The sequence below is a fragment of the Zingiber officinale genome, chromosome 7A, assembly GCF_018446385.1.
Source record: "Zingiber officinale cultivar Zhangliang chromosome 7A, Zo_v1.1, whole genome shotgun sequence".
Classification (NCBI taxonomy): domain Eukaryota; kingdom Viridiplantae; phylum Streptophyta; class Magnoliopsida; order Zingiberales; family Zingiberaceae; genus Zingiber; species Zingiber officinale.
In genome coordinates this window covers 9,364,528-9,376,289 of record NC_055998.1, presented here as the reverse complement: position 1 = coordinate 9,376,289, position 11,762 = coordinate 9,364,528, and the positions used below count along the sequence as shown (strand labels likewise).

General features: G+C 37.9%; 1 protein-coding gene across 1 annotated transcript; it reads left to right on the top strand.

Annotated features, from left to right (window-relative positions):
• Positions 1-4,742: 4,742 nt before the first annotated feature.
• LOC122000957 (probable mitochondrial-processing peptidase subunit beta, mitochondrial) lies at positions 4,743-11,494 on the top strand. The gene is made up of 9 exons (XM_042555475.1): positions 4,743-5,492; positions 6,552-6,716; positions 6,858-6,995; positions 7,082-7,233; positions 7,320-7,428; positions 9,155-9,253; positions 10,604-10,669; positions 10,777-10,884; positions 11,216-11,494. Exons 1-9 carry the CDS (start codon positions 4,842-4,844, stop codon positions 11,300-11,302), a joined length of 1,575 nt encoding a protein of 524 aa, XP_042411409.1. The 5' UTR covers positions 4,743-4,841; the 3' UTR covers positions 11,303-11,494.
• The last annotated feature ends 268 nt before the right edge of the window (positions 11,495-11,762 follow it).

Below are 11,762 nucleotides of genomic sequence, written 5' to 3'. Positions count from 1 at the left end.
AGATACCTCGAATATTACACCGAACACATCTGCACATATCACAACTCAGATTAATCGATAAAATACATCCAATGAAACACTCAAACATATGTGCACATTCCACAACATAGTTTTTAATTGACAAATACCTCCAATAAACAATCAGACATGTATGTCTAACCACTCGGGTATAATCTACTAGAAACCCACAATAATCATATGTATAAAGGTATACAACCCAAAAGATAAAGTCAGAATTCAAGAACATCAAGACACTCTCATTTTTATCCTCAAAAATATCAGCCCACATAATATCAGATGAATAAGTCTCTACTTCCCATGAGAGCAAATTAATATTCCAAACATCAAATCATTATTTATCCACATAGTCCAATATCGTAAGAAGTAAACATCAATTTTATCATCCTGTTAACTAACCACAACTAACCAGATTTATTAAAATCTCATAGGCACTCTAAACCATAAACTCTCTAGCACCCGATTTATAATCTGATCACCAACTATAAACATCAAACCTGTGAATATCATACATGACACTCACTATGTCACCATCAACAACAACCCAAATAATAGATCATCAAAATAGTTATCCACTAATAGATCATCAAACAACCACATAACATTTACTCTCATAAATCATTAGAAATCAACACATCACAATATCTGATCTCCCAATATCCTCAACCTCAAATCATTCTCAACAATGATCAAACATGATAACTCTCCAATGACCAATTTTCATCGATCGGATACCCTAATATCCAAAAGATACGAGTATAAAAACTCTACTGTCTAAGTCCACAGAAATATATAGGTATCATCCATTACCCAGCTAACAATAGCAGAGGCTGATATGTGCCTCCATCTCCTAATAGTAGTAACAGAAGCTAAAACTACTGATGGTATGAAATGAAAAATCACCAGAGACTATAATCCTTGATCTCTATTAGGGTCGACCAAGATCAGTGGCTAACCCTTCACATGTAATATGGCTACAACAACCAGACAGGTAATAAAGATAAAGTGCTAATAGATGTCCTAACTATCATAAAATAAACATCATACCTATTTGCCGTCTGGAGATGTTCCATCGCTGTCCAGTCCCCAACTTCTGACCTCAAATTCGAACGAGAAAATCACGGAAATCCATATAATCCAAACTAAGTCCGAAACATAACCATAACGGAAATTCGTACAAACCGAAATAGACATCCAAAAATCCAGAACACCAAAAGCAGGTATCCATAACCTGCTCTGATACCAATAAATTTGTATCAGATAAATCTCGAAAATCCAAAACACGGAAATCCAACAAGCGTCGCCAAACTCTGGCGCTCTGATACCAAGTAAATAAATTGGTATCAGGTTATCCCAAACATCAAAAATATGAAAACAAAAGATCGTATACCTGTGCTCTGATACCACTAAATTGTCACGCCCCAGAGGAGTCCCTGTCCGAGAAAATTTCAGCAGCATCTCCCCTGTACGGTGGACAATCTGAAACTTTTCTACATCCTCACATACCTCAGCCACAGGCGGCTGGAATAATAAAAACAATAAAAATACAACCACACATTCCACGTAGTTTATATAACAAGTAAACAGAAAGATAATACCCTGACTCGAAATCAACCCTACTCCACTACACTCGTAAAACTCAAATCCGATGAACTCACCTCTTCTGCCGTCCAGGCAGGCATGTAGTAGAATAAATCCAAATCCAAATCCATCGACAAAATAAAATCCATACAATGTCCATAAGTAAAATAATCCAAAACATAACAAGTTCAAAACAGTCTAGAACATAAAAGAAACCAAAAGAAAACCAATCATATCCTCGAGGTCTGCAGGGACCAGCAACTGGAACTCTCTCCTGACAGCATCAACCTGAAAATATCAACAATGGAGGCGGGGTGAGTCCAACACTCAGCAGGTACAATTGATATACAAAGTAGGGAAATAACACCTAGCACTAATCATGCGTACAGTCTCCTGATGTAATAAAGGTAAATGCAAACTGAAATAACAGGAGTATACTGTACTAACCAGGACCTGAGTATAAGGTCAAACAGTCCGAGGAATAGGGAAATCCTGTATGCATGTCAAACATAGGTATCCAAACAATATGCAGCATATAAATGCAGCAAACACAAAACACAAGCAATAAATGCATCATGCATATGATGCCAATGATGCGTCTTGGTCACCCCTGACGCCAGTCGATCATCTCACAGAATAGTGAGGCCGAATGGGTAGGGCTGTGACAACCGTACTCTCGTCACTACTCCCGGTGACCGAGTGGGCGGGATGTTGTCGATACACCTATCCTCCTACCCCAAATCATAAATGGGGAGCTGATACTCTCATCTCCGTTACACGATAACAGGAGGAATCCTGCGGATAACACGTTGTGTCCTACCCACTACCCATGAGCGGACCAGCGGTGCCTAACGAGTCCCTCGCAACACACTCGCTCGAATCGACCACTAACCCATGAGTGGTGGTGTGCGAGATCCATGTAACTAGCGATGTGCTCAACAATAATGGAGCGGACTATCGCACAAGATGCAATCATGCAAATGGTGCATAACAATAACCACACGACCTAATCCATATATATAGAAAAGTGCACCCTAGGTCAACGAATTATATCGAATCAAAGGTACACGTAAGATATAAAAACCTAGGTCCCGAACATGGTGAAGCATGATATATCACTACCCCCTATAAGCATGTATAAACAAATAAAGTATACATGAGATGCAAATCAAGCAATCAATCAATCATGTATCAGATATTGGGTAGTGACTAACCGAAATAAATAAAGGACATAATTAATGCAACTTGTTAAATTCACTACTATGTATATCAAATGACATAAGTCAAAAGTACCCGCCTCCAATAAAGTGGTCAAATCCGGTAATCAAGATACTCGTCGAGATACCGTCCCGAATCAAAGTCCTGTGTCGAACATATAGATATATTTTATTTAGCTACAATTCAAATGAATTTAAATAGATTAATAAAATCCACGAAACTAATATCAGGGAAAACCCTAATTAACACAACGAATTGCCTACCCAAAATTAATTCTAACCATTGACTAAGGTTAATGGTCTTAACCCTAATCGTTCCATTAGATTCATTTAAAACCAACTCAAGCTACAACAAGGATCCGCCATCAATGTATCATCCTATAACCAAATTAGGTACGTATCAATTCATACATAAAACACATTTTCACCTCAAATCACGGCTGGAGAAAATTCGCTGTTGCAGCACAGTAGACGAAGTTGCTGCCAATAATCCTATCTGGAGCGAGGTGAAACCGTTGCCACAGTTCTGTTGCCTACACTGCAAAGAACTACTTCTCCCTATGAGTCAACATCCCATTCAAAATCTAATACCCAACTATGCCTTACCTGCACGAAGCCAAGTTCTTCCTCTGGTTTTTCTCTCTGCCGGCGCTAGGGAACAGTAGGGACAATAACAAAAGTGATCACCGGAGAGATCGAACACAACTCGGGAAACAGGCACAGCGCTGTATGGGTGTCGGCCGTGGTGGTCGATGCTGGGGCACCAGAGGTGAGGCGCCGCTCCGTGCGTCGCCGGCGACAGTGGCGTCGGGTCGGAGTGGCGGCGACGCTGCTAGGGATCGGGTCCGGTGCTCGTTGTGGTGGCGGGAGAGGATGCTAGGGCGCAGCCTCGGCAGGAGGAAGCTCGGCTAGGGCACGGGATGGCCGGCGGAGGCTGCAGTAGTCGGCGGTCGGGCGACGCCGGGTGGCTAGGGCAGGGAGATTAGGGCTTCGGCGTGAGAGAAGAAGGGAAGAGGCCTCGGGCGGTTTTCGGGGAGGAGAAACAGAGGAACCGGCGAAAAATAAAGGAAAAAAGGAAAATTAAATAAAGGAAAAGAATTAAGAAAAATTCAACATTTCCTCATTTAAATGGGGTAACCTAAACAGGCTTTTCCGGCTCCATTTTTATCCCCGTTAACTCGTCCGTACGAGCTCCGAAAAATTCCCGAAAAATTTCCAAAAATTTCGAAAAATTCCTTTATTAATATTCGCCTATTTTCAGTATTTTACAGTTTTCCACCGGCCACCAAGGTAAATCGGGAAGCGCACGCGACAGCCAACCCAGACGCCTAACATCCTTTGATTGCGTTCGTCATTTGGAGGAAAATTTCTACCAATACACAGTAGCTGGGGATCGAACCGTGGGTGTCTGAGTGACAATCTGGATGTCCTACCGCGGCACTATACCCCAGGGACAAAACTAAGGTAGGGTAAATTTTTTAACATGACTGGGCTCACCGCTATATGGTCCCATACCTCAGAAAATCCCGAAAGAATTTTTTGGGAGCCTCAGTACCATATATCCGACGGATAAAGAGTTGATAAGAGGATTTGATAAGAGGGCTCGAATGCCGCACCTCAATCAATAGTGTCCAAAATAAGGACTTAAATTGATAAGAGCATACACAGATGAGGATTTGAACCTGGCACCTCAGTCAATAGGTAATAACGTTCCATGTAACCTTAAACGAACTATATACGGGTAAACAGAAGAAAAAAAAATTAGATAAAATAGTAAAATGATGATAAATATCAATGAAATTATTATTGTTGTTTTTTGAAAAAAAAAAATGTGAATATTAGAATAAAAGTTGATATCGCGGTCCAGAATAAGGACCGCCGGTCCTGTAAGATAAAATCACGGGGCATGAATAGCCGATCGGTTGCTTATACACGCAATTGCAGATCCGCAGTAACATTGCGCTGGTAAATCCGTCAGCAGCAAACTTGAGGACTGCGCTCCTCCCCTAACCCTAGGGCGTAGCAATGGCGATCCGGAAGCTGCTCGCTCTCTCTCGCCGTCCACTCCTCCTCTCCGGCCGATCTGCGTCCACTGCTGCGGCTCTCGCTTCTCACGATGCAGCCGAGTTATCCACCTCGCCCGCTAGCCCCCCCGTGATGCACTACGACCGACTCGTCCAGGCCGTCAGATCAAAGATCCGGAGCCTCGACGATCCCGATCCCCGCTTCCTCCGCTACGCCTCACCCCATCCCGCTCTCGCTGATCATACTTCCATCCTAGCAGCTCCGGAGACCCGCGTCACCACACTCTCCAACGGCCTCCGCATCGCCACCGAGTCCACGCTCGCAGCCCGTACTGCCACCGTCGGGGTGTGGATCGATGCTGGAAGTCGATTTGAGACGGAGGACACTAATGGGACCGCCCATTTCCTGGAACATATGATCTTCAAGGGCACCGAGTCTCGGACGGTGCGGCAGCTGGAGGAGGAGATTGAGAACATGGGCGGGCATCTGAATGCTTACACTACAAGGGAGCAGACAACCTATTACGCCAATGTGTTAGATAAGGATGTGCCCAAGGCGCTTGAAATCCTTGCCGACATACTGCAGAATTCACGTTTTGATGAGAAGCAAATTGAACGGGAGCGGAATGTTATCCTCAGAGAGATGGAAGAGGTATAGCCGAAACCCAGCATCTTTTACCTGCTCAGTGGTAAAAATCTTTTGCATATTATTCACATGAATGCTATTTATAGTTTTTATCTACTTTTTGCTTCTAGTAAAAAAAAAATAATTTATGGGTGAAATGACTTCTATAATTTGTTACCTATCGCTTGGTCAATTTCTTGAAGAAGCAGAGAAGAAAAATTATAAAATATCATTGATCTGAGTTGATAATTTCTATCATCCTCGAAGCTGATCATATTACATGGCTGGTTTAATTTGTATAGTCTTGATGTTCCTTGCTATTGTTTATCTTTTAGTTGATTATGACTTTGTGTCTAAAATTTGGATCGTTGTTTAGTACTTACTGATCCAGTTTCAATTAACAAGAAAATTCAAAAGTGAATGAAGAAGAAAAACACTTAAAACATAAGAAATTTTAATGACAAGAATTATCAGGTTAAGTAACAAATTTCTTAAGATAAAACACTTGCAATAGGTTGCTGTACCTAAATGTGACAGTTAGACTGAGCAGTATTGGGAACAACATATCTAGGACTATTAGGAAATATTCTGAAGAATGGACAGAATTACTGTAATGTTATCTGTTGGAATTACTTATCTTTAATTGAAACAAACCATTCCCATATACCTTTTTGCAACAACTGGGAATTATGTATCTCTAACTGAAGCAAATCTTTCTGTCTGTGTCCTCAATAGCAATGGTGTCTGTGTGCGCGCGCGTATTCTAATAACCTTTTTTTAATAATCTTACTGCTCTCGTATCTGTTGGAATCATATTATTATAAATGATTTATAATTCATTTTCTGAATTTTTTTGTTCCATCATGCAAGGAAAATGTTGTTCCAATTCTCTCTTTGCCAGGATTTACAACTGCCAAATGGTATCTAAAGTTCTCGTATTTTTTCCATTTTAACGTCTATCTTGAAGGCTTTCCCTTTTTATGCAAAGTTATATTTTCAATTAAATGTACTTTTATTTTAACATAGATATCATTAATAAAACCCTTTACACTGTAATAATCCATTCTGTCTATGATTTTCATCCAGGTGGAGGGACAAACTGAAGAAGTTATTTTTGATCATTTGCATGCTACTGCCTTCCAGCACACCTCACTTGGAAGGACAATCCTTGGACCTGCTCAAAACATCAAGACAATTACTAAAGAGCACCTTAGGAAATACATCTCATCTCACTACACCAGCCCTAGAATGGTTTGTTTTCCATTAGGCCAGACTAAGTTAATATTTCTATGTATAAGCATTGTATTGGCTCAATCCATGTGTTCTAATATTCCAATGTTAACTGAATTTACATTTAATGAGCAGGGATGTTTTTTTTCTATGGCAATGTAGGTCATATCAGCTGCCGGTGCTGTTAAGCATGATGATATAGTTGAGCAGGTCAAAAAGCTTTTCATGAAACTGTCAGATAATCCTACTACAACAACCCAGTTGATTGAGACGGAACCCGCTATTTTCACTGGATCTGAGGTGGGGAAGTTTAATTTAAGATAGTACCCTTTTGTATTTTTCGTTAACCGAATTTCTTCTTAATTATTTAATTATCCCATTTCCAGGTTAGGATAATAGATGATGACATTCCACTTGCGAAATTTGCGGTTGCATTTAGTGGGGCGTCTTGGACAGATCCAGACTCCATTGCTTTAATGGTTATGCAATCTATGTTAGGTTCTTGGAATAAGAATGCTCATGGTGGAAAGCATGCAGGGTGAGTTTCTAACCTCTGGTACAGTGCTTTGCTATTCAAGATCCATGCTTCTGCTTGAGTTGATTGGTTACTGTAATTTTATGCAGTTCAGAGTTGACCCAAAGGATTGCCATCAATGATATTGCTGAAAGTATGATGGCCTTTAATACAAACTACAAAGATACTGGTCTCTTTGGTGTTTATGCTGTTGCCAAGGTTTATAATTATGTCGTCTACCATCTAAGATTAATCTATAATAATATTTGTTTTGTCATTAAACATGATTTATAATTTTAGCATATGAACGACTTTGTTACAGATGTTGTTGTTATTGATGATTCAAAAAATTGAAAATGGCATAGTCTACATATTATTAGTTACGTTGACCAACTTATTGAGTATTTTGTCATTGAAACATTTGAGACAGTATCAGTTCTGATTTAGAGAATTTTTTTATATAAATACCAAATATCAACAGAAGTTTGAGGATATCTATTAATTATATGCTGTTTTGTATTGTCAAAGCAAGGTTTCTATAGATGCACACTAGAGTTTATAAAGATCAGGGGAAATGACTGTATTGTTATTTATAGATGCTTGTTTTGGATAAATAAGTTTCAGAAAAAGAGAGAAGAATAAAGCATTATACATAGTCAAAGACCTTGTGTAAATAATTATAGCTTAAGAGAGTTTTGCAGACAATAAATATGTGTGACATCTATGCATACTTTATACCTACTAATTGACTATTAGACCATATGGGCATTTGCATTTGTATTATATGGAAAATAAAGTACTTGTGCGAATTGCTAGTTTGGGGAGTTCTTGGTGCTCTATACTGTTGATGCCCCAAATGCCATCTTTCACTGAATCTCTGTTTTTGACTGTTGTACATTTTTGTATTTACTCTGGTTCTCAAACAAGGATAAATTGGAAATTTTTAACTAGTAGTTTTCTCTTCTGTAGTTGCTGTGCTGGCACTTACTTTGGTTCTTTCTTTCGTTCTTTTAGCAACAATATATTTGAAAATAGTTAGCTTGAAATCTGAAATGGTTCGATTTTGTTAAAAAAAATAGAATTAATTGTCGGTGAAACCAGTTGTAAATTCAATGGCTCTGTTGGGATCAGTCAGGATCAGCAAAATTCTGGACTATCTTGTTGATTGTTTGTTGATCTTCTAAATTCTAATTGATCCATAGTTGACCAAAGTTTATAGATACTGAAAAATTAGTTGTTCTGAAGTGGATTAGCTACTTGGCATCATTAATTTGATTTGGTCCAATGTCCAACCTAAAACATGTTTTTAGCTTTTGGAAATACTCTTCCAATTCGCACAGATATTTTACATTATGCACAAAGGTAGTGATAGTAGGCTCTTGATGCACCAAATTGTCCAACCAGGTGAGTGTCTAGGAATAGGGCTGGAAACAAGTCAAGCTGAGCCAAACTTTGGGGTGTTCAAGCTTGTTTGATAAGGTAACCGAGCTTAACTGAGTCAAGCCTAAAATGAACCAAGCCTTTGAAATGATTGGCTAGTGCAAGTTTGTCTTGATGATATACAGGAATGAGGTTAATTATGGCTTTATCCACACCGAATTATTCTATACCTGCCATTAGATGTGCAACCCTCACTCAGAATTATCTTCTTTTTTTTTTTTTACTGGAAAACGTGGACTTCCAGGTTCTGTTTATTTTCTATGGTATTTTATGATATTTGAACGGTAAAGATCTTTGCCTTTGTCTTGCTTGTTGGACTTTTTCTAAAAATTTGATATGTACTCATGCTATACTTTTTGATGATTTAAAACATCTGTGGTCAAATGGTGATTAGTTAAATTGTATGAAACAAATGGATTTTGCAGTTACCTATAACACTTAACTATCCATTCGGCTCTTCTCAGAGCTGACTTTGTGGCTAACTGCTTTTCCCATTTTTGAGCAGCCTGATTGTTTGGATGACTTGGCCTATGCAATTATGGGTGAGATAAGCAAACTCTCCTATAGGGTCTCAGAAGCTGATGTTACTCGAGCACGCAATCAGGTAGATCATTAAATCTGTGTTTCATTTTAATCATTTGAAACACTAGATAGTCATTCTATAAAAGATTTTCATGGTTCAGTATGTGTTTCTTCTATTAGGGTAAATCAGCCTTTAAATAATGGAATTCCCTGAAAAGTTTATTATCTTGTGATAAATGTATTGCAATACTGAAAAAACCAATACACTTTTGCAACTTCTGCTGGAAATTTCCCTTTTCGGCTTCCACAATGACTGATTCAATATACAGTTCAAAGTATGAGTATTGACTTGAATAAGAATTATCACACTGAGTTTTCTGGACATAAGAAGAAATACTTGACTTTTATATATGTATGTATGTCTGAAGGATTTATAATATGTGAATACATCTGAAGATTCTTATTTAGGCTTGTTGGGTCCAAATACTTGCAATGTACAATATCTGAGGGTTAAGGACTCGGAAAAACTTCTGAATGGGAAACTGATGCAAATGAGGATGGGGTTGTTTGTGTTTCTAACCTTACCTGTTCCTTTTCATTTATTTTAATAATTTTATTTGAATTCTCTAGTTTTTTTTTTCAAAAAAGAATTAAATGGGGAAGGGAGGGTTGTGGTTATGTTGTTCAATATTTCTCAATTTATTGACTGTCTTTAAAATATTTGTTACAGTGGAATATTTATGTTTTATTTTTTAAATAAAATGAACTTAAGTTGGATTTTCTTTCGCATATTCATTTTAAAATTTGATACTTGTCCACATCTGAACAAAACCAAAATCCTGGGTTGCATCAGACTAGCTTTTTCAACACCTCTGGCAAAAATTTATTTTACTTTTTCTTAGTTTTTGGTTTTCTTTTTTTTGTATGAATGCTTCAAACTTCGAGCTGAAATTTCCCTCAAACCTTACTTTTTATATGCTGCAAATTTTGAGACACCTTAGATACATGGATCCTCTTCAATCACTATGTGGAAAATTTGTGCTTTAAATAAAGTATTTGATCTATGGTCCAATATCCTTTGAGTATGATCGGAATAGTGTTAAAATAGATCATATGCTTATTGGATCATAGGAAATAAATTTGCTACCATATCATACATCTGGTGAAATGTTTATTTATTTTTTTATTTCAATAAGAAAGGAAGAGATGAAATCCACTCAGATGGGTAAAGATGAGTTTCAGATGGTACCTTTGCTGCAGAACCATTTAGTTATATTTATCTAACAAACTGTGCAGTTGTCATTTATCATTTTATTTGATTCCTAATTGCATGAGAGGTATCAATCAATTTGGAAACATAAGAACAATTTCTTTCAATTTGATATATTTTAAGCAGACTCTGTAAGAACTGACTAATATGTGATTTATGCAGCTAAAATCTTCTGTTCAACTTCATATGGATGGTACAAGCCCTGTTGCCGAGGATATCGGCCGACAGGTTGAATTATTTCGTTGGAGTTATTAGTTCTTTTTTCCAGTCACTTTTCTAACAAAAGCTTCAATAACATTAAATTCATAATTTACCCTTGTTTTCCATGGTGACAGTTGCTTACTTATGGTCGAAGAATCCCAGTAACTGAGCTTTTTGCAAGGATAGATGCTGTTGATGCAAACACTGTTAAACGTGTTGCAAACCGCTTTATTTTTGATCAGGTAACGTGATAATTGTTCTCATCCACTAATACATGCTCTTTCATAAATAGACAAATGGTTTTGCTATGATCTGCGTGATGTTTGCTCTGTCAGAATTTATTCTTTGAATATACCAAAACATAATGATTGATTATTCCATAAGAATTGATTAGGGAATAAATTACCAACTCCTATGAACCAAATTTGCCCATCAAAACAATATTGTCTATCAAAAGGCTTATTAAATATAAAAATTATAAAAACTAATCGTTTAGCATTTGCTGTCTGGCGTAAACGAAATAACCTTTATGCATATATGCTTCAGCTGACCCTTTCTACCTGGGCATGACAGGACGTTGCACTTGCAGCCATGGGACCAATCCAAGGGCTCCCAGATTACAACTGGTTCAGGCGCCACACCTACTTGCTTCGATATTGATTCTTCTCTCATTTTTTTTTATTAATGTTTACATTCTCGGTTTGTGATTTTTCCCGGCCGTTTCCATTCTTGTTAGTGATCATGAATCACTATGAAACTTTGGATATCTGAAAAAGATTTTGCTGTTTTACATGTACACACATTTTCTGTTACATTCCCAAATTAAATAATGAATGCCAGATTTAATCTAAATTCTTTTGTTTTTTTTTTCCAATAAAAAGCTATCATTTAGTAAATGATCTATTTCAGAATAAATGCCACTTGGAAATTAGTCCATCGTTATGTCATGGTGCCCTGGTCAACTTGCTTTTTTTCGTTTATAGCATCTCACACGTAATTTCCGACATGTGCGTTCAAAAACATAGATGCCTCTTTCCTATCATCTTACATGACCGACGGTTAGAGGACGTGAAAGACTTCAGTGCCGTGGTAAGCCAGGTAAAGAACTCCACTTGAAAGA

Bases quoted from the DNA above. Each gene is read 5' to 3' on its own strand.
- LOC122000957 (XM_042555475.1), top strand. From the start codon at position 4,842: ATGGCGATCCGGAAGCTGCTCGCTCTCTCTCGCCGTCCACTCCTCCTC. The intron at 6,717-6,857 runs GTTTGTTTTCCA...ATGGCAATGTAG, and splicing joins ACTACACCAGCCCTAGAATG to GTCATATCAGCTGCCGGTGC. The intron at 10,670-10,776 runs GTTGAATTATTT...CCATGGTGACAG, and splicing joins CCGAGGATATCGGCCGACAG to TTGCTTACTTATGGTCGAAG.